The sequence below is a fragment of the Stegostoma tigrinum genome, chromosome 1 (genome assembly GCF_030684315.1).
Source record: "Stegostoma tigrinum isolate sSteTig4 chromosome 1, sSteTig4.hap1, whole genome shotgun sequence".
NCBI classification, from domain to species: domain Eukaryota; kingdom Metazoa; phylum Chordata; class Chondrichthyes; order Orectolobiformes; family Stegostomatidae; genus Stegostoma; species Stegostoma tigrinum.
The window spans coordinates 78041927-78064602 of NC_081354.1; the positions used below are offsets into that span (position 1 = coordinate 78041927).

Sequence of the window (22676 nt, forward strand, 5' to 3'; positions counted from 1 at the left end):
CTGGTTAACATTTAACTGTCCTTAAAAAAAATTGACAACTAAGAATCGATACAAATGCTGGCCTAGCCAGTCAACCCAATCCCATGAAAGAATGAAGAAAAGCAATGTTGGAGCTCAGGAAATTTATGACGTAGGGTCGGGCTATTTGATTCATCATGGCTGTGCCAACTGAAAAAGAGCTGAATCCCAGTTTCCTGCTGTTGGTTTACAGCACTGTAAGACACCCTCATGTATATATCCAAGTATATTCTAAACGCAATGAATGTTTCTGTCTCCAAAATCCTTTCAGGCAGTAAGTTACATATTGTCATCACACTCTGGGCGAAAGTATTACTCCACAACTTCCCTCTAATCCTTTTGCAAATGACTTCATGCCTTTGCTATTGCTATGGATTCTTAGAGCCGGGAGGCTTCTCATAAAATTGTTGCACCCCAATTCAAATCTCCTTTTTGTCTCTTTTCTGTTCCCAAGTGGACCCAGCCTAACCACTCAAATCCCAGGGAGACTGGGACCATAACCTCTGCTCGCTTTTCACTTCTTTGCTTTTTTGTTTTGTTTTTGGATGGCACTATTTGGATGGCTCTGCTTTCCTACTTCCACCTTGAGAAAAATCTTCTGTTTCTTTCCTTGTCACTGTTAGCATCACGTTTTTGCTTTCATTATCATCCTTTTTTTTGGCATACTGTCACTCCTGCCTGCCAAAATACCACAGTTCTTACAAAATCAATAGACGATAGAAACCGGAAATGAAGACAGAAAATGGTAAATACCTAAAACACAGGAAAGTGGTGGTTGATGAAAGACCATTGGGCTGAAACTCTGCCTGATTCTCTGGCTGCTGCTTAATGGATGGGTGTTTGCAGAATCTTCTGCTTTTATTTCCACCACAGACCCTTCCTTTCATACTTTACCCTCTCCGACCTTTCACTAGCTCTGTATGCGCTGTTACGGCTCTAACTGCAAAACCTACTTTATTCCTGGGCATTTTTCCAACAACTCTGAGGAAAAGATTATATCTCATTTGCTTTCTACAAATGTTCATGGATCATAGAATCCCTACAGTGTGGGGACATGCTGTTCAGCCCAGCACGTCCACACTGACCCTTACAGCATCCCACCCAGAGGCATCCCTCTATACCCCACCTGGTCTACACATTCCTGAGCGCTATGGGCAGTTTACCATGACCAATCCACCTAACCTGCACATCTTTGGACAGTGGGAAAAAACCAGAGCACCCGGAGGAATCCTGTGTAGACCCAGGGAGAATGTGGAAACTCCAGACAGACAGTTGCCCGAGGTGGAATTGAATCTGTTTTCCTAGTGCTGTGAGGCAGCAGTGCTACCCACTGAGCCATAGGGCCACCCCTGATTTGACCACATTTTGCTTTTATTTCAGATTTCCAGTATCCAAACTGTTTGGAATTTGTGTTTCCATCATGAAGATCATCTATTTCTACCTCAGTGATGTGGCCAAACTCCAGTCCTGCCTGAGCTCGTTTGCTGTGAAACCCTCATCCATGCCTTTGATGCCCTTCAGCTCGCTTATTTAATATATGTGACCACGTTCCTCAATTCCATCATCCGTAAATTCGAGGTGTTCCAAAGATCTGCTATTCAGGTCCTAACTTTGCATCAAATTCTGTTCATGCACTATCTTGCTGACCTACACAGACCCTCAGTTTAAGTGAAGCTTCAATTTTACGTTCTTACTGAGGCGTGGCCATGTCTCTCCTTATCTCTAACCTTTTCCAACATCACAATTTTCCGAGATAACTGCACTCCTCTAATTTTGGCCGTGCGAGCATCCTCAATTTGGAGCAAGATTACGGACCATGCCATCAACTATCTTGGACTGAGAACTCCGTCTTTGATTTTCTTCATTTTGTTCTTTAATGTACTCTTTAGAAACAATATCTTTGACTTGGTTCCACCTTAAAAATCCCTGAATGTATAGGGTATAAAATTTTGTTTGACATTGCTCCTCTGCTCATTTTACTTTGTTAAAGTGCTAATTAAATGCTGATTGTTAGTGTTAACAGCAGCTAAAGGTTAAAAAAATGCTGGGTCAAGGTAATAATTTTTGTCACAAGAATGCTATAAAAAAATTTGAACTAGGTCACTTCTTTGCCAAGAGAATAACATTAAAAATGCCAGGGAATCCTCTCAGCAGAGAGAAGACAATCAAAGGGTGTGAGAGAGAAAGCAAGAATTGGAATGAGGAAGACACAGTTGACACGTCCAGGCACATTTAACAGCACTCCCTACGACTAATTGAGTTCCACGTATATCATAGACAGTCACTTTTGAGAAGTGTTTTCCTGTTGTAATTGAAACTCCTTTCATAACAATGTATGTGTTGTTATTGCTTTTTTTCAGATTTTTCACCATGGTGACACATTGCCTGCAGAGGAAGAAACACACCCGTCCAGTAATTAGTTACGTTGCAATTTTAGATCAGGAATTATTTTATGTTTTCTTCACAGAAGTAGTAACTTCATATATCATTGACTAACAACATTGACACAACCTCCTCCCTCCCCCAACAGTGTCTGGATTCTCTTCCCTTCATTAAATCTCATTGGGTTTTGTATTACAAAGAGGAACAGTCTCCACGACCTCACCCCATTCTAAATTTATATCTGGAAGTAACCAGTAGTAGTTTATTCAGTGACATTGTTGGTAATACTAGATGCCCTTTCCATGAGAGCAGAATGTGGCATCAGTGGATGGTGGTCAAAGACAGAAGCTGTTCACTAATTTTGTTGATTCCTCATTCAGGGTGTTTGGCTAACTACGATGGAACTTCCATTGGCCTAGCTATGATCAGCTAACTCAGTTCTGATCTAAGACCTGGAATCCAGAATCTCCATGTTCAATATGATTACTTTTTACACTTCGAATTCTCTAAAATCTTTAGCGCTAGAACCTTCAATAACTTACTGTGTTAAAATATTCAAGACCAGATGCTCCAAATGCTTCTGCAATTTCCTTGGTTGTAACAACACAAGACATGGGATGGCCATTTCCAATGGGTTTGCCCATGGTGACAATGTCTGGTACAAAGTCCTCTCCTTGTAACTGGAAAGCCCAGAAATGTTTTCCGACTCGGCCAAAGCCCACTTGGACTTCATCGACTATGAATACTCCTCCCACATTATGCACATATCTAAAAACAAAATCAGGAATCCAGTTCCACAAGAGACAACAGCAGTACAACACATTCTTTATACAACTGTGTTTGCATTACAATGTATTTTTCACCCTCGTTGTAGACTGGTGGATTTCTTCATATGACCAATTCTCAAAAACATTTTGCCTGTAAGCGGTCATTTACCACTGAACCCATGCAAGTTCTGGAGGAGGGTTTAGGACTGGAATCTGTGCTGAATTCTAACAGCCCTCATTCTGGCTGTTGCAAGGACATTAACCTGCAAGTCACAAAATGATGAAGTGCATGTAAACATCATTAAAGGGTGATAATGTCTGTTCAACTGTTGTATTCTGAAGATTTTTCTAAACGTACTGCTCTTTAAAATTTACACATAAAAAAATAAGCTTCAAATGTCAGGGGGTTAAAATGACTTTTTAAACATTGCTTTGATTGACATACACAGGCTGGGTCTACTGACACCATAGAAAGGCTCTCATTGTGCATGTGCAAAATTCTGCACTTCTGTGAAAATGCCTGGAAAGTAAAAAACTGGCAACAACCAAAGGTGTACAATAAATATCAGCCACTGTGTACTGGTAGGGGTATGCGACAGTGAGAATCTGAACTAAAATTTGTTTGCTTTGGTAAGGGGGTAATCACTTGAGATTTAAAAGCTTTAAATGAAATTTACGAAAGTAAGGTTTGTTTTGTTGTCAAATGTGTGTAAGAAGGAGAGCCAAATTAGATTGTCACAAGTTTTTTTTTAATCTCCACATAGCTCGAGTGGTCTGCTGATGTGTGATGCTGGGAGTGTAGTTATGGAAATGGTCTAGAATGTACAATGGACCATGAGGGATCTCTTGGGATTGTTTGAAGGTCTAGCAACTTCGAAAATGTAGGGACAAAGTCTGAGAGAACCAAGGCAACATTATAGCTGGCCCACCTTGGCATTCACCTGTTCCAGTGGCTAGTCTTGCTCTTGTTCCAGGGTCATAGAATCATAGAATCCCTACAATGTAGATAGAAGCTATTCAGCCCATCATCAACGGCACTGGATTTACACCACAGCCGTGCTTCTCTCCCTTCAAACCCCAGAATGTTTGGGGAGAAGAAGGATTGAGGGTTAGGGATTGTGGAAGGGGTTTGATGGTGGTGGGTGTTGGACGTGAGTAGAGGTTGGAAGGGGTTTGGTAGGAGAATGTGTCCGAGGTCAGATGTCTGAGGGATTGAAGGTTGGTGTGATGGAGGCAGTGGGTGGTCTGAGTTGAGGCCCAAGGCCCAAGGGAAATCTGGCTGGTCAGTGGTCAATCAGAAATAGTGGAAAGCCTTATTATGATATTTAAATAGGCAACTTGTATCCTAAATGTAGATTGGCCGCTTGGCCCCTTGTCAGCCTTTTTAAATAAGAGGTTTGGATCAGATTTTAAATTTATAAATACTTTAGCCTCCCACTCAACTCAAAAACTGCTGTTTGTACTAATTAGTATTCCACGCATGGTACCAAAAGTTCTTGACAAATGGAAATCTCTTGTCATGACCCTGCTTTGACAAGAAGGCAATGTTATCCAGCATTAAAGACTGTCTGTATTCTATGCCTGTAATTATACTCAGAAACCAAATACGAGTAAACAATTTCCTTTATGAATAAAATGAAGAAACAACACGTCAAAGGCCAGCCCAAAATCTGTCTTTATCCTTCAGTATTCCCCTAATTAATAACAGGAAAATGTTTTGGAAGATTTTGGCATTTAACATGAGTTATAAAGTAGAATTGCAAAATTAAGTTAGAAAGAAAAGACACAGGTAAAATAGATGGTTAATTTGCATTATTAATTAAAAACGTGGAAGTAAAAAGATTATGGTTTGGAATTTTGCAGTGTCAGAGAAAAGACAAAGTGGACTTGATTCCAGCATTCCAATCCAATCCCAGCACACCTAATTTTTGCTGGCATGGGATTAGATTTGCTGGCATTGAGCATCGTACCTTGTGCTCCACACCTAGCCAACTCCTCAGTCCTTCGCAATTTTTCAGAAGCTGTGAGCAATAGTCTGGATTCAAGAATCTTTGTGAAATGTAAAATCAAAAGGTCTTACCAATGCCCTCCATATGTCATTATCAGTCCTTGGCTGAGAGCCCAGAATCATAGTTTAAGTCAGCAGGGTTTTGTTTTGCCATCTGAAGAGAATGATTGACTTTGCTTCATTGACATCTTTTAATGTTTAGGACTGGTTCCTTCTGTGTGCTCATTTGTCAGTGTCTCAAGATTTATTTGCACAAGGTTAAGAGATGTGAAATGTTTGAAGACTCTATATTGATATTTTAATGGTCTGTCAGATGGACATTTTTATAGAATTGTGCAAAGAGTAGTTTATTTTCAAAAGTAAGGATTTTTTTCTCGCTGAGTAGTCCCATCCATACCATTATTAGTACAGGGCTCGTTAGTTCTCTATATAGGGTTCACTATATGCTATTAAAAAATTTGGTCTTGGGACCTGGACAATGCTGGCCAAGCTAGTCTTTATTGTCTTTCCATAACTGCCCTGGAGGGGCTGGTATTAAGCTGCCTTCTTGAATCTCTTCAATGCTTGGGCAGAGGGAATTCCAGGATTTTGAGCCAACAACAGTGAGGGAGCAACAGTATATTTCCAAGAGTATGGCTTGCAGGAAAACTTGATGGCATGGTGTTCCCATTGAATTGCTGCCCTTGTCCTTCTGGGCGGTAAAAGATGTGGATTTGGAAGGTGTTGTTGGAGGAGTCTTGGTGAGTAACTGCAGTAAATTGAGTAGATGGCACACTGCCACTGTGCATCACCGGTGAGAATAGTGAATGTTGAAGGTGGTGAATGTGGTGCCAGTCAAGTGGACTGCTTTGTCCTGAATGGTGTCAAGCTTCTTGAGTGTTTTTGGAGCTGCATTCCATTACACTCCTGACTTGTGCCCTGTGGATGGTGAAAAGCATTAGAATTGACAGGAGGTGAGTTACTCTGAGTTAGACACTGTAGGATTCCTTGTCTCTGATGTGCTCTTGAAGTTACAGTATTTATTTGGTGAGTCTAGTTCAGTGTATGGTCAATGGTAACCTCCAGGATGTTGATAGTGGGGGCATTCAGCAACAGTAATGACACTGAGGGAAATGGTTAGATTGTCTCTTGTTGACAGTAGTCATTGCCTGATATTCAGGCAATGCAAATGTTACTTCCCATTTATCAGCCTAAGCCTGGATATTGTGCAGGTCTTGCTGCATTCAGACATGATCTGCTTAAGTATCTGAGAGTCATGAATACTACTGAACATGGTGCAATCATCGACGAACATCCCCATTTCTCACCAGATGACGGGAGAGTGCCATATGATATAGCAAAAAATGGTGGGGCTGAGGAGACTACTTTGAGGAGTAGTGGGCAGGTGGCACGGTGGCTCAGTTGTCAGCATTGCTGCCTCACAGCACCAGGGACCCGGGCTCAATTCCACCCTCAGGCAACTGTCTGTGTAGAGTTTGCACATTCTCCCTGATTCTGTGTGGGTTTCCTCAGGGTGCTCTGGCTTCTGCCCACAGTCCAAAGATGTGCTGGCTAGGTGGATTGGTCATGCTAAATTGCCTGTAGTGTTCAGGGATGCATAGATTAGCTGGGTTATGTGGGATGGATTTGGGTGGGATGCTCTGAGGGCTGGTGGTGGACTTGTTGGGCCAAAGGACCTGTTTCCTCACTGTAGGGATTCTATGAGACGAGGAATTCTTGTAAAGCTGTGTTGGGACTAGCATGGTTAACCTCCAACATTTAACCATCTTCCTTTATGTTAGGTATGATTCCAAACAGAAGAGAGTTTTCTTCCAGTTCCTATTCACTCCAGTTTTGTTGGGGCTCCTTGATAAAGCACCCAGTCAAATGTAGTCTTGATGTCAAGGGCAGTGACTCTCACCTTATCTATGAATGGGCATGGAAGGGCCATAAGTTGGTATGCGGGCCATAAGGCACCATGAATTGTGGTGAGTTGGCATAAGGGGCAAGGGTGGGGGTGGGGGGGCGAGGTAGGAGAGGCAGGAGGTGTTGGTGTCAAGGCTATAGAACCTAAAATGCCACAATGCAACTGAGTGAAAATCCAATTGGAATCAGACGGAAAGTTTACCCAGCCTGCCTTGGCACATGCCTGTCCTTGTGGCTCTGTTTCTAGGGGCGGTGAGCCCTATTCTAAACTGTCCCCTTCAGGGCTTATCTACTTTGTGGACAGGATGAGCCAGGGAATTTCCTGATTGGAGGTAGTCACCATATGAGCATTGTGGTCAATATGCTGAGATGGAAGGAGTTTAGATATACTGTACATCGAATTCCCTAATTCAGCCAGAGCATCAGAGGGAGATACAGCAGAAGCTAAGATATTCCTGGAAGGAATGGAAGAAAGGGACAAAAAGCAATCAGAGGCAATTGGGTTCCCCTTGATCTTCTTAGCAAGTAGATCAGAAGAGGCTGTGACAGAGATCAGAGGGCTGGCTATATACCCAATCACACTGTTGGTGCATTAATACTGAAAATAGGGAATCAAAACATGGTAAGGAAGAAAACATAAAGAAAGATTCTCCACCAGGTATGTTAATAAAGCAATGGGTAATTCATAAATAAATACAAAGTAGAGGCCTGATCAGTGCAGTTTAAAACCCCCAATCATATTTGTTCTGTGGAAACTTTTAATGATAAAGTAGGTTAAAAACTACATTGGGTCTTTCTTCTTTAAAGAGAAACACAAAGAGTGTACATACTCTGCCACTTTCTGGAAGTAGCCAGGTGGTGGAATTATTTGACCTCCGCAACTCTGCATGGATTCAGCAATAAACGCGGCCATCTATTCAAAAGAAGATGTCATCAATACTACACGCCTCCAGCTTGCACTGTGCCAAAAGGAACTAGATAGTCAGTGGTTGCATTGAAAGCCAGGAGATAGAACAGTTCATCACTTCACAGACACTTAAACGAAACAAACAAGGACAATTGAAATCACGGTATATCTTCAGCATACTCTGCCCACCAGAGAATTCTATTGCATCTTCAAGGTTGCAGGTGCCATTTATAAAAATGCCATTAAAAAATTTCCATACCTAGGGCTGAAATCCAACTGATTCCTGCTGTTTTTGGTTCCAGTGGCAAATGAGGTCATTGAGTCTTAGAGATGTACAGCATGGGAACAGAACCTTTGGCCCAACTCGTCCATGCCGACCAGATATCCCAAATAAATCTAATCCCATTTGCCAGCATTTGGCCATTATCCCGCTAAACCCTTCCTAATCATATACCCATCCGGATGCCTTTCAAATGTTATAATTGTGCCAGCCCCCACTACTTCCCCTAGCAGTTCATTCCATACACACACCACGCCCTGTGTGAAAAAGTTGCCCCTTAGGTCCCTTCTTAATGTGCCCACATAGAATTTATTTAGGCACTACTCCAACAAAATTGTTAACTGGTTTGTTTTTTGCTCAGTAGAATTTCAACCGCTGGTTTGTTTTGCACATGACAATGAAAGTCTGTAAGCAAGAGTGAAAATATTTTAGGAGGAATCGTTAAAGGCACATCTGCAATTTCCTTCATTCAAAGCTCCTCGAGAGACAAATAATTCATTTTAACACATTTTACTTGCTCACTTCTCTAAATCAGAAAAAAGAGACAAGTTTCCTGTCATGGTTTGCAAATATAGCAAATATGAGGTTAAAAATTAAGAGCCCTCCTTGCAATGTACAGTTCCATAGAAGTTCCTTCTGGAAAGAAACCACGTCTCTGGCCTTGGTGAAGTAGTTAGAGGGTAACTGAGCAAGCTGGTGCTTCAAATATATTACTGCACACCAGAGGTGCCACTTACATACATGGCACTAGCCTTTACTCTCTCTGCGATTGACCAACGTCATGGCTACCTGTAAAAATATCCAACAGAAGGGGGAAACAAAAAGAAAACTATCCATTAGTAAAGAAAAGAATAAGGTCATGACCTACCTAACGTTTTGGACTTAGGACAAGTGATTTGGCAAGCAACAGTGCACTCTGAATTTCCATATTTTGCATAGAAGGCAGCATAGGTGGGGTGGCACGGTGGCTCAGTGGTTAGCACTGCTACCTCACAGTGCCAGGAATCCAGGTTCAAATCCACCCTCTGGCAACCGTCTGTGTGGAGTTTGCTTGTTCTCTCTGTGTCTGTGCGGGGTCCCTCCGGGTGTGCCGGTTTCCTCCCACAGTTTCAAGATGTGCAGGGTTGGTGGATTGGCCATGCTAAATTGCCCATAGTGTTCAGGGATGTGTAGATTAGGTAAGTTTTACGGGGATGGGTCTGGGTGGGGGGTTCTGAGGGCTGGTGTGGACTTGTTGGGCCAAAGGGCCTGTTTTCACACTGTAGGGATTCTATGAAAAGTGTTGGAGGAAATGGAACTATTGGTATCAGAGTGGGTCAATGTGGTATTTTGCAACCTGCAACAAATCACTTGCCCTGCTGACAGTTCACTCTAATTACAATACAATCAGCATGGCAGGACACAGGCTGAGAATTTGTTCAGGGGCTGCTCCTATTCAATAATCATAACTTTGCCAGAAGTGTGATGATGTTCCAATTGTTAGTCTGGCAAAGTCTGGTGTGGGAGAGGCAGCAGCTCCGAGATAATCCCCAGACAGTAAAATTCATTTGTATCACTTTGTAACTCAAGGACTGAACAGTTATAGTGTGAGCACCAATTTTCCATAGGCATGTCACTGAGCAGTCAAAATCTAGTAATGCCACCATCCAAGTTTGAGCTTACCATTCATGCACTGTGAAAAAATATGGTTATGGTGAAACTGGGATGGCAACTTTACATCTTTAACATCAGGAGTCTGAGGATGAATTTGCACAAGGATTACTGTTTCTCAGGGCTTCATACATATATTGTATCAAGGTTTACAATGTACAATGAAAGAACCCTATACAGCAGTAGCACTCTCTTGCCCTATCTCCACTCCCTGAATGGAAAACCATTTCCTCTATGCTTTCAATTTGACTTTATTTTCTTACAATTCTCCAAGATTCAGTGAAATTTGGAAAATTCACACTACCTCATGTGAGCATAAACAAAGGAGTTTGACAACAAGGTGAAAGCCCCTCAATGTGTTTATGCACTCAAAATCAAAAACGCCTCAATCATTTTTTTCTCTGCTATTTCCATACATCTATTTTGGAGCAGCTTAAATGATTTTGCCACTTTGTGAGAAATCAAAGTTTCCTGCTGGATTAAAACTGCGTAAACTCATTTCACTTGTACCCTTTCAGCTATGAGAATAAGGTAACATTTGTCCCATCAGTCTGTGCTGCTTGTGCTCCCAGCTTTCAGAGGCGAAACAGGCAGATTTTAATGGAAAGCTTGAAGCATCACCATAAATACTGCAAGCTGCCATCTCTGTTGCATTACAGCACAGATGTGCAGCACTCATACAGCTTGGTTGTACTTTCCTGTCAAAGCAACATTTATCAAGGACTGGAAATAAACAACCAATTTTTCCTCTTTTAAAAATTTGTAAACTTATATCATGTCATGGCATCTTTGGCAGACAAGCACCAGCTTCCACACACAAAAAAGTACGAGTTGAAGTCTTTTCACAAAAACTGTACTTCAAAGAAGCATAGCTTATGATAAAAAAGTCATATCTACATTATTATCGCAATATTTCTGACCACAGACACAGACAGATGCAGTGTATTACTGATCTTTGGGTAGTAATGATGTAAGATGTAATGAAAAAGATTGGTGTTCCTGCTTTGTCTGGCAGCTACAGAGATAAAAAGAAACGTTTTAAATCTAATTTACTGTTAGGTGATTTTGATATCTGATATAAAGTCCTGGATGGATAATACTAATCCGCGATTGCACAACCGGTTTTGTTCAACATTCCACAAACCTTGCGGCCTTTCTTTCGTGCCTCTTGAATCAGCAAGTTTACTTCATCTGCATAGGCTGAGGCTGGATCAGGATGGTCTTCTCTGTACTTTCCTCTGTAGGTGTCTGGGGATGGTGCCTGAAAGCAGAGAAGTTAAAAAGAAACATTTGATTGCTAAACTCACTTTTACCAGAGTAGCAACCATACGAAAGGTTATAAAATCCCAGGCAATCCAAACTAGATGAGCTTCCGAAATTCTTAGATTTTGAATGTGCTGGATCCATTTCCAGTCGCTTCGTAGAACAAAATACAGAAACCTTCTGCTAGGTTAAATTTCCACATGCTCATGCTAATCTGCGCTGATAACTCACAATATCTATTTTCACTCATTCAGTTCTCTATAGAAGGTGGTACTTTGTGGTTGGCACAGATTCATGGTCAGCAGTTACTGCCAGCCAACACACTCAAGTAGCCGAGATAGTAGGAACTGCTGATGTTGGAGAATCTGAGATAACACGGTGTGAAGCTGGATGAGAACAGCAAGCCAAGCAGTTTGACATTTCAGATCGGGAGAGTGGCCATTGTTTATTCACGAGTTTACAGAGCTTCACAAATAAGTCTAGTTCTGTCAAGATTTGCATTTCTTCACAATTCAGTGGGTTGCAAATTAACACCATAAAGCTTTGGCTGGTTTTTCCCTCTGCCTTGTCTGGACATGCCATTAGTTAGCTCTCTTGCTCGTGGTAGATGACAGATCCTCTTTGCTGCATTTGGCTCAGTACCTAACTATAAATAGCTTTTACATTAGACATTGGGAAGCTGCAGGAAAGATGTCAGTTTTATGGTTAATCCCATTTTCATTAACGCAAGAACTGCTTAATTGTTATCAATACTCACAACATGCACAAACTCCTTCTGACCTCCAGCACGGAGCTCATAAAATTTATAAGGGCTGATATCCATCAAAGATGTTATGTGTCCATGATAAGCACTGCATGGAAAGTGAAAGAAATCCAGGGTCAATCCAAAATATGGAATATGGGCTGTCAGCAATGCAACTGCATCACTAGATTCTTTGTCCTACATGACAAGTTTTCAGTAAATGGAAACTTTCAGCCATGAGCCCCCAACACACACATCCCCATCTCTCAATGAGGACAGTTGGTGCCAGGCTGTTTTCTAAATGTTACATAAAGAGAGAAAAGTGGATAATTTTGAAATACTAACAACCAACTGCATTTGAACAATGCCTTTAATGTAAATCAATTGTAAAAGAACAATGAAGCAGAAGGATGAATTAATGCACTGGATGTGGCAAAGAAGAATCACTGGAGACTGGTGGCTAGGAGGAAGCTACACCTCAAGGGAAATGTTGTGGAGGCTTTGCGAGGCAAACTGAAATCTTAATGATATGGCACACCTATCGAGGCTAATTAAGGAATAGAAAGAGGACACCATTTTAATTCTGCTGCAGGAAGTAAACTGTCACAATATTTAAAGAATTCCTCCTCCCTTCCCATGCTTTAAGCCACCTGAAACAGAAAAGAGGAATCTGGATTTTCATTTTGCATACTTGAACTCAATGTCTGTGACTAGTACAAGTATCTACATTGGCAACACATCACAGCTCGAAATTTTCTGAGCTCAGTGCCCTTTACTCTAAAAACACTCAGGTGGAATTTCATTCCTGTACTCCAAATTGTAAATTGCAACAGCTGGAATCAGGGAATTGCTGTACTCTGTAAGCAGAAGGAAGAAAAACAGCTTGTTTTTCCCTCAGTGCAATAATACACAAGCGTCAATAAGAAGGCACAATAGAGGGCTTTTGAACCCAAATCTGAGAGGTGGAAAGGCATGCGTCTAACTCAATCTTCTTTTCAGTACATTATTTGAAACTGGTTGAATTCCTGTCTCACTTTGACGACTAAAAATGGCCAAGTTATTATAAGTTTTTTCTTATAAATGTCTCCTACTTACTGGTCAAGGGTAATGATATCGTGGTGACCTGTATACTGGCGAGCCAATCGAAGAGCAAGATCATTAGCTTCGGAGCTATTAAAAGGAAATAAAATATCAGAAGTACAAACTTAACACATATAGGTGTATTTATTAGCAAGTTTACAGTCAGTACAAGCACAGTGAACCCAGAAAGCTCTGGGCATCATTAAAATTACGTAGGGGAGATGTGCAATGACACACACCAGAGGTTAATTTTTAGTTAAACAGAGTCCAGGCATAGGCTTTTCTTTATTCCCACTCACATATTGCAAGACTTATCAAAACTCTATGATGCTGATTACTTGTTCCTCGTATTTATACATGTTCAGTTCTCACCTAATTCTCCCTGAATTAACATGTAACCATCAGCTGTACCTTAATTCAATTTGATCTCAGGCATTCCTGCCAGGCTCCATTAGACTAAAACAGTAAAAGGTCATGTTTTTCATAGTTTGCACAGCTTTGACTGTACACCCTCATCCAGATGACAACAAGTAATTTTATTTGTAAGAGGGAGAAAAGCCTTAAGTTTGACAGAACAAAAACATCTTATCCTAAAACTACAGTGTATGTCTTTCACGAAAGGGTATGGAGTGGGATGACGTTGGTGAGCTCAGGTGGCTGGATAGTTGATTTGTGATACAGAGTGACACCAACAGCTTGGATTCATTTCCCATGTCAGCTCAGGTGACTGTGAAGTCAATCACTCCCCTTGTCTCAGGCACTCAGTTACACCACCACCAGTTGCCTCTCTATCTCATGACAAAACAGCCATATAGTCTGGTAATACTGTGGGTGACATTACCTATATACATTATGAATGTTGGGTCAAATTAAGGAATACAGTTAGCTACAGCAGAAATCAGATTCAATTAGCTGGACAAAATTCTTATCATTGATTTGATTTTCTTTTCAACTTCAGCAGAAGTACAGACATGGCAGCATTCAGGTATTTTTACATGCTATCCTCTTGTCAAAAAACTATTAATGCAGATGTGCAACTGCTGAAGAAGAGTGGGAGAGGGCACATCAATGGCAAAAAGTAAGGTAAGGGGCAAATAATTCATGTACATCTTTAGGGGAGCAGGGACCCGTATCCCATTGGCTGCGCCAATATCCGTGAAGTTAGTTTTTAGGAAAATTATGTATGAAGGTAAAATTCTTCTGAAATCAACATCTTCAACTTGCTAGGTTCCCAGGATCATACCTTGACCTCAAATGCTTTTGAAAAGTGCACATGTATACAATCTCTTGACCTCAAATTGCTCTCAAAAGCATGCAAATGATACCGAACATCAGCCAGACTTTACCCTGAGTTGACAAAGTAGCAAACTGAGAGTTCTTGGGGGAGAGTGGCAGTGATCTGTTTAGCGTACTGGATGAGGTTATCATGCAGGAAACGAGAGTTTGTGTTCAGCAGTTCCATCTGCTTGACAGCAGCTTGCACTACATCCGGGTGACAATGTCCCACTAAAAAAATGAAGAATGAATAAAGGATATTTAATTAGAAATGAAAAAATGATTAGACCAAAAGGTGAAATGTCCCTCTGAGCAAACAGAAAGAGAATTACTTTATCTTCTTCAAGATCGGCCAATCACAATTGAAATAACAGCAGTGTAAGATTTAGAATGGAGTCCTCAGCATATCATTAATTACATTGGAATCTAAGACATTCATCCAATTTTGCTCCCTTTACAATTGTGCTTTGAATAAAGGCAGAATACTCACAGTTAACAAACTCCATCAACTTGAACTTAATGTCAAAATAGTGCACCTAACGACATCTGGACAACATTGCTGCTTTCCTTCCAGCCGTTTCCAATAAAGACAAGGTAGTTTATTACAAGTCACAAATAACAGTTTTTACTGACTAGACTCAGACCAGGGGTAGCCAAACATTCACAATCCATTACGGAGTTGCTGCTTAATCTTTTACCCTTGGTTCTGTGCTTGACTTAGAAGTAAATTACAAAGCTGAGAAAATATTTCACCACCATCATTCAGCTCCGTTGAATTTTAAAATAAAGACTTTGATGTTAAGTTATGGACTGGAAAAGTCAGATGGATTAAGGTAGCCTACAGGAGGAACTCACAGAACGTTTTCAGGATAGTTCATAGAGCAGCGTGTTTGGAGCAGACCAGAGAACAAGCTAAACCTGACCTGGTATTGTGAAATGGCACAGGGTCATAGAGATACACAGCACAAAAACAGACACTTCGGTCCAACTCTTCTGTGCTGCCCCAGAGATCCTAAATAAATTTAGTCCCATTTGCCAGCATTTGGGCCATATCCCTCAAAATCCTTCCTATTCATATACCCAAAGAGATGTGTTTTAAATGTTGGAATTGTACTAGCCTCCACCACTTTTTCTGGCAGCTCATTCCATACATACACCACTCTCTGTGTGAAAAAGCTGCCCCTTAGTCACCTGCCCTCCCTTAGTGCCCAACAGTAGGTCAAGTCAACTGCCCTTCAATGAGATCGTGACCACCTTTGGCCCATGTCCCTTAATACAGTCGCTTAACAAAAATGTATCTAATTCATTTTTAAAATTAACAACTGATCTAGCATCAAGTGGTGTTTGTGGAAGAGATTTCCATTCAATGATTAATTAATTGATTAATTAATGATCTCACAGTGAAAACCCAACCAGGTAGCAGTGACCATACTGTAATTGACTTTTAAATTCAACTTGAGAGACAGAGGAGTTTCCCACTTTAAATAAATGTAATTATGAGTGAGGACATGAAAACATAGTTAGCTAAAGTAAGATGTCAAATTAGCTTAAGGGTTAGGTCAACAGCAATGACAAATGTTTAAAGGGATATTTCAAAATACAGAAAATAGATCCATTCCAATGGGTAAGAAAAGTTTGAAGGGGCACCATCAATAGTTGACTAGATGTGGCAAAGACAATATTAAGCTTAAAGGAAAAACATATAATCGTGCAAAGACAAGCAGCACGCCAAAAGATTAGATGGAATGTAAAAAAAAGCAAAGAAAAACCAAAATTTAATTAAGAAGGAAGAGAATTAATAAAGAGATGACTTGATTGAAATCCACAAAGTCCTGATTGATTGCAACAGAGTGGATGTGGAGAGGATGGTTTCTCTTCGAGGAGAATTGAGAATTAGGGGTCATTGTTGCAAAATCAGGAGTCATCCAGTTACCACTGAGGTTAAGTTAAACTTTTTTTCTCGGAAGGTTGTGAAACTATGGAACTCTTTTCCAGGAAAGACGGCGGAAACAGAGGCTTTAAACACTTTTAAGGTCAAAAATCCCAGAACACCAGGTTACAGTCCAACAGATTTACTTGAAAACACAAGCTTTTGGAGTCTTGACTCTGAAAGCTTGTGTTTTCAAATGACCCTGTGGGGCTATAACCTGGTGTCATATGATTTTTGATTTTGTCCTCCCAGGTACAACACCAGCACCTCCACATCAACATTTATAAGGCAGAGGTAAGTAGATTCTTACTAAGAAAGAAGCTAAAAGGTTAAGGGGGCATGCAGGAACGAGGATTTATAGTTACAATTAGGTCACCTATGATCATATTAAATTGTGGATTAGGCTCAAGGGGCTGAATGGTCTAATCCTGTTCCTGATTCATATAACTTGGCAATTTAGCCTCAATCTGATGGAGTTTTGCAATCTAAGTAGTTAAAAGCAGCTGTTTCTTACCATGAGCCACATTGTTAATGCAGTCCAAGAACTGTGTGCCATTCTCATCATACATGTACTGGCCCTGGGCACGGATTATCTTCAGTGGGTCCTTTGAATAGAACACCTTGCACGATGGCCTGATTAGAAAGAAATGATAGAGGTCAATAGCTGAAGAACAGTTTTCAGTAGTTCACCGCAAGAGGAAGATCTGAATGTTTATAGATAATATAACTTAAAAGAGGCCATTCCCAGTAGCTGGCAAAGGCAATCCCATGTGGCCAGCAGCCTCTGAAGAAAAAGCAGCTACTGAAACGATGTTCTCAAGTAGTAACAATGTGTATATTAAAGGAACTGGCTACATCTATCATCACTGCTCCTGTAGAATTATTTAGCTTAGATATTGGCATTATACAGTTTGCATACTATAAAGTTCAACTCTTTTATCAAATGACTGCTTTATTCTGAGTAGTCTTATGAAGCAATAAGTAATTGACAACTGCCCGTCAATACCTGCCACAAGAATGCTTGAAAGGTGAGGCCGACAGCACTCCTGATATTAGCCTCAGGCCTTCTTTCAATAGAATTAGAGGGAGGAATTAGGGAGATTGCAGGAATTATTGACCAGAAGTATGCGAAAATGCAGGCTGCTTTGGGAAGAATGGATCGGAGGTTGTTTCACAGGGAGAATGGTGGCAATCAAAGGCTTCATGTTTCAAAGTCACATGTCTTTTTCCAAGTTGAAACTGTGGGACTAAGAGGCTATTTTAAAGGAATCTAAACATTTGAGCCCTGGATATCAACAGTGACAGATTGTGTAAGGTGGGGTGCAGAATTTCTACTGGAAAACTTCAAATTCTGCAATTCCTTATTTACTGTAAAGTTTTAAAATGCTAGGAGGCTTGCATTTAAGTTATGAGCAAGAAAGTTCAAAGGAGATGTGAGGGGCACCTTTTTTATACAGAGAGTGGTGGGGGTCTGGAACGCAGTGCCAGGGGTGGTGCAGACTGATATGTTAGAGGCGTTTAAGGGACTTTAAATCTGTAAGGGTGTTAAATCTAACCTGGGAGTGGGGAGGGACGGTGGCAAAGGGGTAGGGAGAGGGAGTGGGAGTAGGAGTGTTGGCCTAGACTCTTTGCGATATTTGAATGGGAAAGATGACGGATGGAAGGGAGGTGGAATGTTGGTGAGGAGCCAGGGTGAAAAGCGACACTGATCCCTGGCCCACATAAAGCTGTGGGGGCCAGCTGCCTTCTTCCCAAAACTGTCCTGCTTTTCAACATCAAAGACACCTGGAGAACACAACCAGTTACATGCAGTAAGTTGTGTAAATCACATCAAACCAGAGACTGATAACTTAGTGAACAAAATACATTTGCTGAACCTACTAGCATTGTTGTGCGTCTGTTAAACCTGACAAGGGAAACTGGTTGATGTTGCATTTGAGAATTTTTGAAAAAAAAAATTACCCACTGATCTTTATTCCCATCCTTCTCCTTTGGAGATTTAAAAATCCACATTCATAGTCCATTACTATGGACCTGAAATTTCATTGGGACATCAACTTGGCAATTGTATATCTGAAGGAATCCAAAACAATGACAATGTCTTAAAACTAGAGCGAGGATGAAAATCAGGAAGCATATTTTCATAGGAAGGGTAGTGGAAACCTGGGATTCTCTTATTCTCAAAGACTGGAGCAATTGAAGTTCACAGATTGTGATTGATGGGTTTTTGATGGGGAATGGAATCTGAAGTACTTGAGGTAAGGAAAGTAATTGAAGTTAGAATCAGTTAGAATCCCTACAGTGTGGAAACAGGCCCTTTGGCCCAACAAGTCCACGCCGACCCTTGAAGCATCCCACCCAGACCCATCCCCCTATAACCCACACACCCCTGAACACTACAGGCAATTTAGCATGGCCAATCCACCTAACCTGCACATCTTTGGACTGTGGGAGGAAACCAGAGCACCTGGAGGAAACCCACGCAGACACAGGGAGAATGTGCAAACTCCACACAGAAGTTAAGGCACAAATTAGCCATAATCTAATGAAAAACTAGAACAAGAATGAAGAGCCAAAAATCTGATGTTTTATCCTGTTCCTGTCTTACACTGTTCCAAGCACAGGGAAATAGAATCAACGCTGGGAGAGAGACGTTAGACTTACATATAGAGGAGCATTTATTCAAATCTCATTTTATACACAAAATCATAGATAACAAAGTGTGGAGTTGGATGAACACAGCAGGCCAAGGAGCATCTTTTGTGCTCCTGAGATGCTGCCTGGCCTGCTGTGTTCATCCAGCTCTACACTTTGTTGTCTTGGATTCTCCAGCATCTGCAGTTCCTATTCTCTCTTACACACAAAATCATTATCGGTATCGTGACACACAAATTGGTGCTTGCTTCCATCCACAGAGAGTATTCATGGCCTCCTATGATGAAGCCGTCCCCAAAAAAGTTATTTCATTTCAGATTTCTGAGTTACCTCCCTGACCTGGAAAGTTGCACTTGAACTTTCTTGCAGGCTGGTTGAGCGTATTACTTTTCAAGCTCCAGCCTCCGCATCTAATATCAGGTCCCACTGAGGCCAAGGAAAGTAGGGGAAACTCATCCCCTCTAACTGAATAGGTGGGTTAGAGGGGATGCTTTCTTCAGCTAAAAGGAAGATCCATTTCAGAAAGTCTTCCCAAAATCTACCAGCACAGGTTGGAAGCTGGTACCAGTGTGTTTTAACCTATTTCCAAGGATTCTGTTGTTGACTCGGTGGAGTGAGATTCTGCTGGATTGTTTCTTGTTAAGAAGGCTCCATGAGAAGTTTAATTTATGGTGGATGTTCTTTTTATTTATTCGTGCCCAGGATGTGGACATTGCTGGCTGAATGAACATCTATAGCCCATCCTTACTTATCCTTGAGAGGTGGTTGTGAGCTACTTTCTTGAACCACTGCAGTCCATGGAAGACATGTACACCCACAATGTCAGGAGTTCCAGGAGAGTGACTCAGCAACAATGAAGGAAGAAAGATACAGTTTCAAGTCAGGATGATGTGCAGCTTCAAGGGCGTCTTATCGGTAATGGCGTTTCCAAAGGTGGCTCTACTGCTCTTGTCTTTCTACATAGCAGAGATTGTGGGCTTGGAAATTACTGTCAGAGGAGCCTTGATGAATTACTGCAGAGCACCTTACATTTGGTATATGCTGCTGGCACTATGTGGTGGTGGGTGTTGAAGGTGATAGGTGGTATGCCAGTAAAGCAGGTTACTTTGTTCTTGATGATGTTAAGCTGAGTGGTTGTTGGAGCTGTTTCCACAGAGGCAGGAATGTGATGGAATGGGGAGTATTCGATCCCACTCCTGGCCTGCACCTTGATGTTGGACAAGCACTGGGAAGTTATTGACTGCCACTTCTGTTTTTTTGTTCACTTCTTTTCATACCCAAACACAATGAAATGCCCAGTACATTGAAGCCTGTGTAAATTTTGGTGGTTCAGAAAAATCACTTGCAGCATTGAGAATTGAGCTTGTACCAAAGATGTGGGAACATCAGCTAACTCGAGACACAGTCTTCACAGTAAATACCAAGAAATGTTTTGAAATCATGGCCTGAGATCTCCTCCAAGGAAATTTTCACTATGGCCTGGAAATTACTGCTGGTATGGGTTGGATCATGGCATAGAGAGTTATATGTCCACATTTGCTGATGATGCAAAGTTCGGCAGCGTTGTAGACAATGTAGGTGATAGCATAAAATTACAATGGGCTATTGATAGATTAAGCGGATGGGCAAAACTGTAGCAGACAGAGTTCAAGCAAATTGGGGTTATCTAGTTTGGACCAAAAATGGAGAGATCAGGGTACTTGCTGGATGGTATGAAATTAAATACAATGGATCTACATATAAAGGGTGGTAAATGTTTGGAACTTTCTTCCACAAACAACAGTGGAGGCTGGATCAGTTGTTAAATTTAAATCTGATATCGATAATTTTTTGATCAGCAAAGATATTAAGGGATATGGGCCAAAGGCAGATACATGGAGCTAGACCACAGGACAGCCATGATCACATTAAATGGTGCAATAGGCTTGAGAGACCGAATGGCCTACTCCTGTTTCTCTATTCCTATGCTATTGGCAGCTACTGTCTGATAAACATTCTAACGAAGGTGTTGATCAATTTACGGCTCAGTCATCATCACCTCTGCCAAAAAGAAATATTAACGTTTGCTTAACTTTGGTAATGTTAATTCTTGCTGTTCCACTGGGCAAATTTGGAAGCATTATTGATAATTGAGGATTATTTGTGCTCCGTCTGACTTGGCCAAACATCTCAGATACATCAGTGAACAAATCCTGACACTCTCTCAGCACCATCCATTAAATTTTCGCTCTCCCGAAGCAGCATTTTGTTTGTTGGGATTACTAATTGGGAATTGGAGCGTTCTCTCTCATTGTAGATAGGTCACATCCGAGGTATGTGCTGCTGGTGTGCAGATGCTCTCAAAGAAGCAAAATTTACATTTTGTTGCTTTGCACATCAATTCCCCCTTCCATTTTCACTCTGACACCAAACCCCTAGCTGAGCTACAGCAGTCTTCGGAGCCCCTGTCTCGGATATTGATCCCAATAAACCTTCCTGATGTTTCTATTCAATTCTCCAATTTACATTCTCCTGCTTCCCCAACCATCTTTGGGCTGTTTAACTGATCCTTTGTTTCTTTTTGAATGACATCTCATAGACAATTTAAACAGTCTCTGTATTATACACAGCTCTGCACTCCATCGTCTTGGCTGTTAACATTAATTTAAATTCATTCGCAGCCCATACAAAAGCATTTGGAATATCTGGTCCATTTTGACCAAAATATTTTATGCCAGAAAGATGTCCCAAAGTGCCCTCCTGTTGCATCTCTATATTGCCTACTGAAATATTATTAGGGATTTGATTGATGTTGGTTTCCTGCGTGAAAAAGGCAGCATGATCTAAACGTATGGCTGATGGTGACAAGTCAAAGTAGATTTTGGCCTTGGGACTCAATTGAATTGAATTGGTTAACTGCTGTTGCCAATTGGTTGGCTGGATACATAATGTATTCAAGATATGGAAATCATACAAAAACCAAAAGACTACTTGACAGGAAACATAGAATCAAACCTACATTGTAGAAAGACCATTTGGCCCATCATGTCGGCACTGACCATTCAAAGAGCATCCCATCCACATCTACGTCCGCAGATACATGGATTTCTTCCTTTTTGTCCTTATTGAGCCCACACCCTAGAGACACACATGTGATACTGTCTAGAATATGGTTCTTCACAGAATGGGTACTAAATGAAACATCAAATCTGGTATCACTTTGTGTTCAAGCCCCTGGAGGAGGGCTTGAATGTACAACCTTTTGACTTAATTAATGCTCCTTCTCAGCCCCAGCTGGTCCGTGTGTCAATACAACAAGCTAAACTGACCCTCTTGTGCTGCCCTGTGGGAGGTGCTATCTTTTGCAAGAATTGTTAGACTGAAACACCATCTGCTCTTTCAGGTGATAGATGAGATCAATGTCACTATTTTGAAGAAAAGCAGGGGAGTTTTACTGCATGTCCTGGCCAAAATGTATTTCTCAAACAGATAATCTGATTATTATGTAGTCTGGAGATGAAATACCACGTCACTTCCAGGGTGTCTTTGGCCATCTGAGGAATTTGATGATAAAGATCTCAGCTCTGGCATTAAGCCATGGCCTACAGGGCAATAGTGCTACCTGTACTTCTGTGTCTGCCAAACCCATGGACAATGGGCAGTAGACATCTCCCAGGAGAAACAGCGCAAGCCATTCTTCTGCAGAGGCCTGTGAATCCACCGGCAGGATAGTGCTCCAATATCAGTGTCTTGTTTCAGACTAACATCCACAGCACTGAGGTATTGGGTACAGACAAGCTGCGGCATTTCCTAGGCCACATCATCCATGTTCCCG

General features: G+C 41.3%; 1 protein-coding gene across 5 annotated transcripts in view; it reads right to left on the bottom strand.

Moving 5' to 3' along the window:
- LOC125450778 (ethanolamine-phosphate phospho-lyase) overlaps positions 1-22676 on the bottom strand; it is a 91774-nt gene that overhangs the window by 63774 nt on the left and 5324 nt on the right. For all 5 annotated transcript variants that reach the window (XM_059646607.1, XM_059646604.1, XM_059646608.1 and 2 more), the window contains exons 2-8: positions 16722-16840; positions 14349-14508; positions 13018-13092; positions 11938-12031; positions 11062-11178; positions 7911-7993; positions 2943-3168 (exon numbers count right to left, since the gene is read on the bottom strand). In XM_059646607.1, the coding sequence (XP_059502590.1) occupies positions 2943-3168; positions 7911-7993; positions 11062-11178; positions 11938-12031; positions 13018-13092; positions 14349-14508; positions 16722-16840 (874 nt within the window). The remainder of the gene's footprint in view (positions 1-2942; positions 3169-7910; positions 7994-11061; positions 11179-11937; positions 12032-13017; positions 13093-14348; positions 14509-16721; positions 16841-22676) is intronic.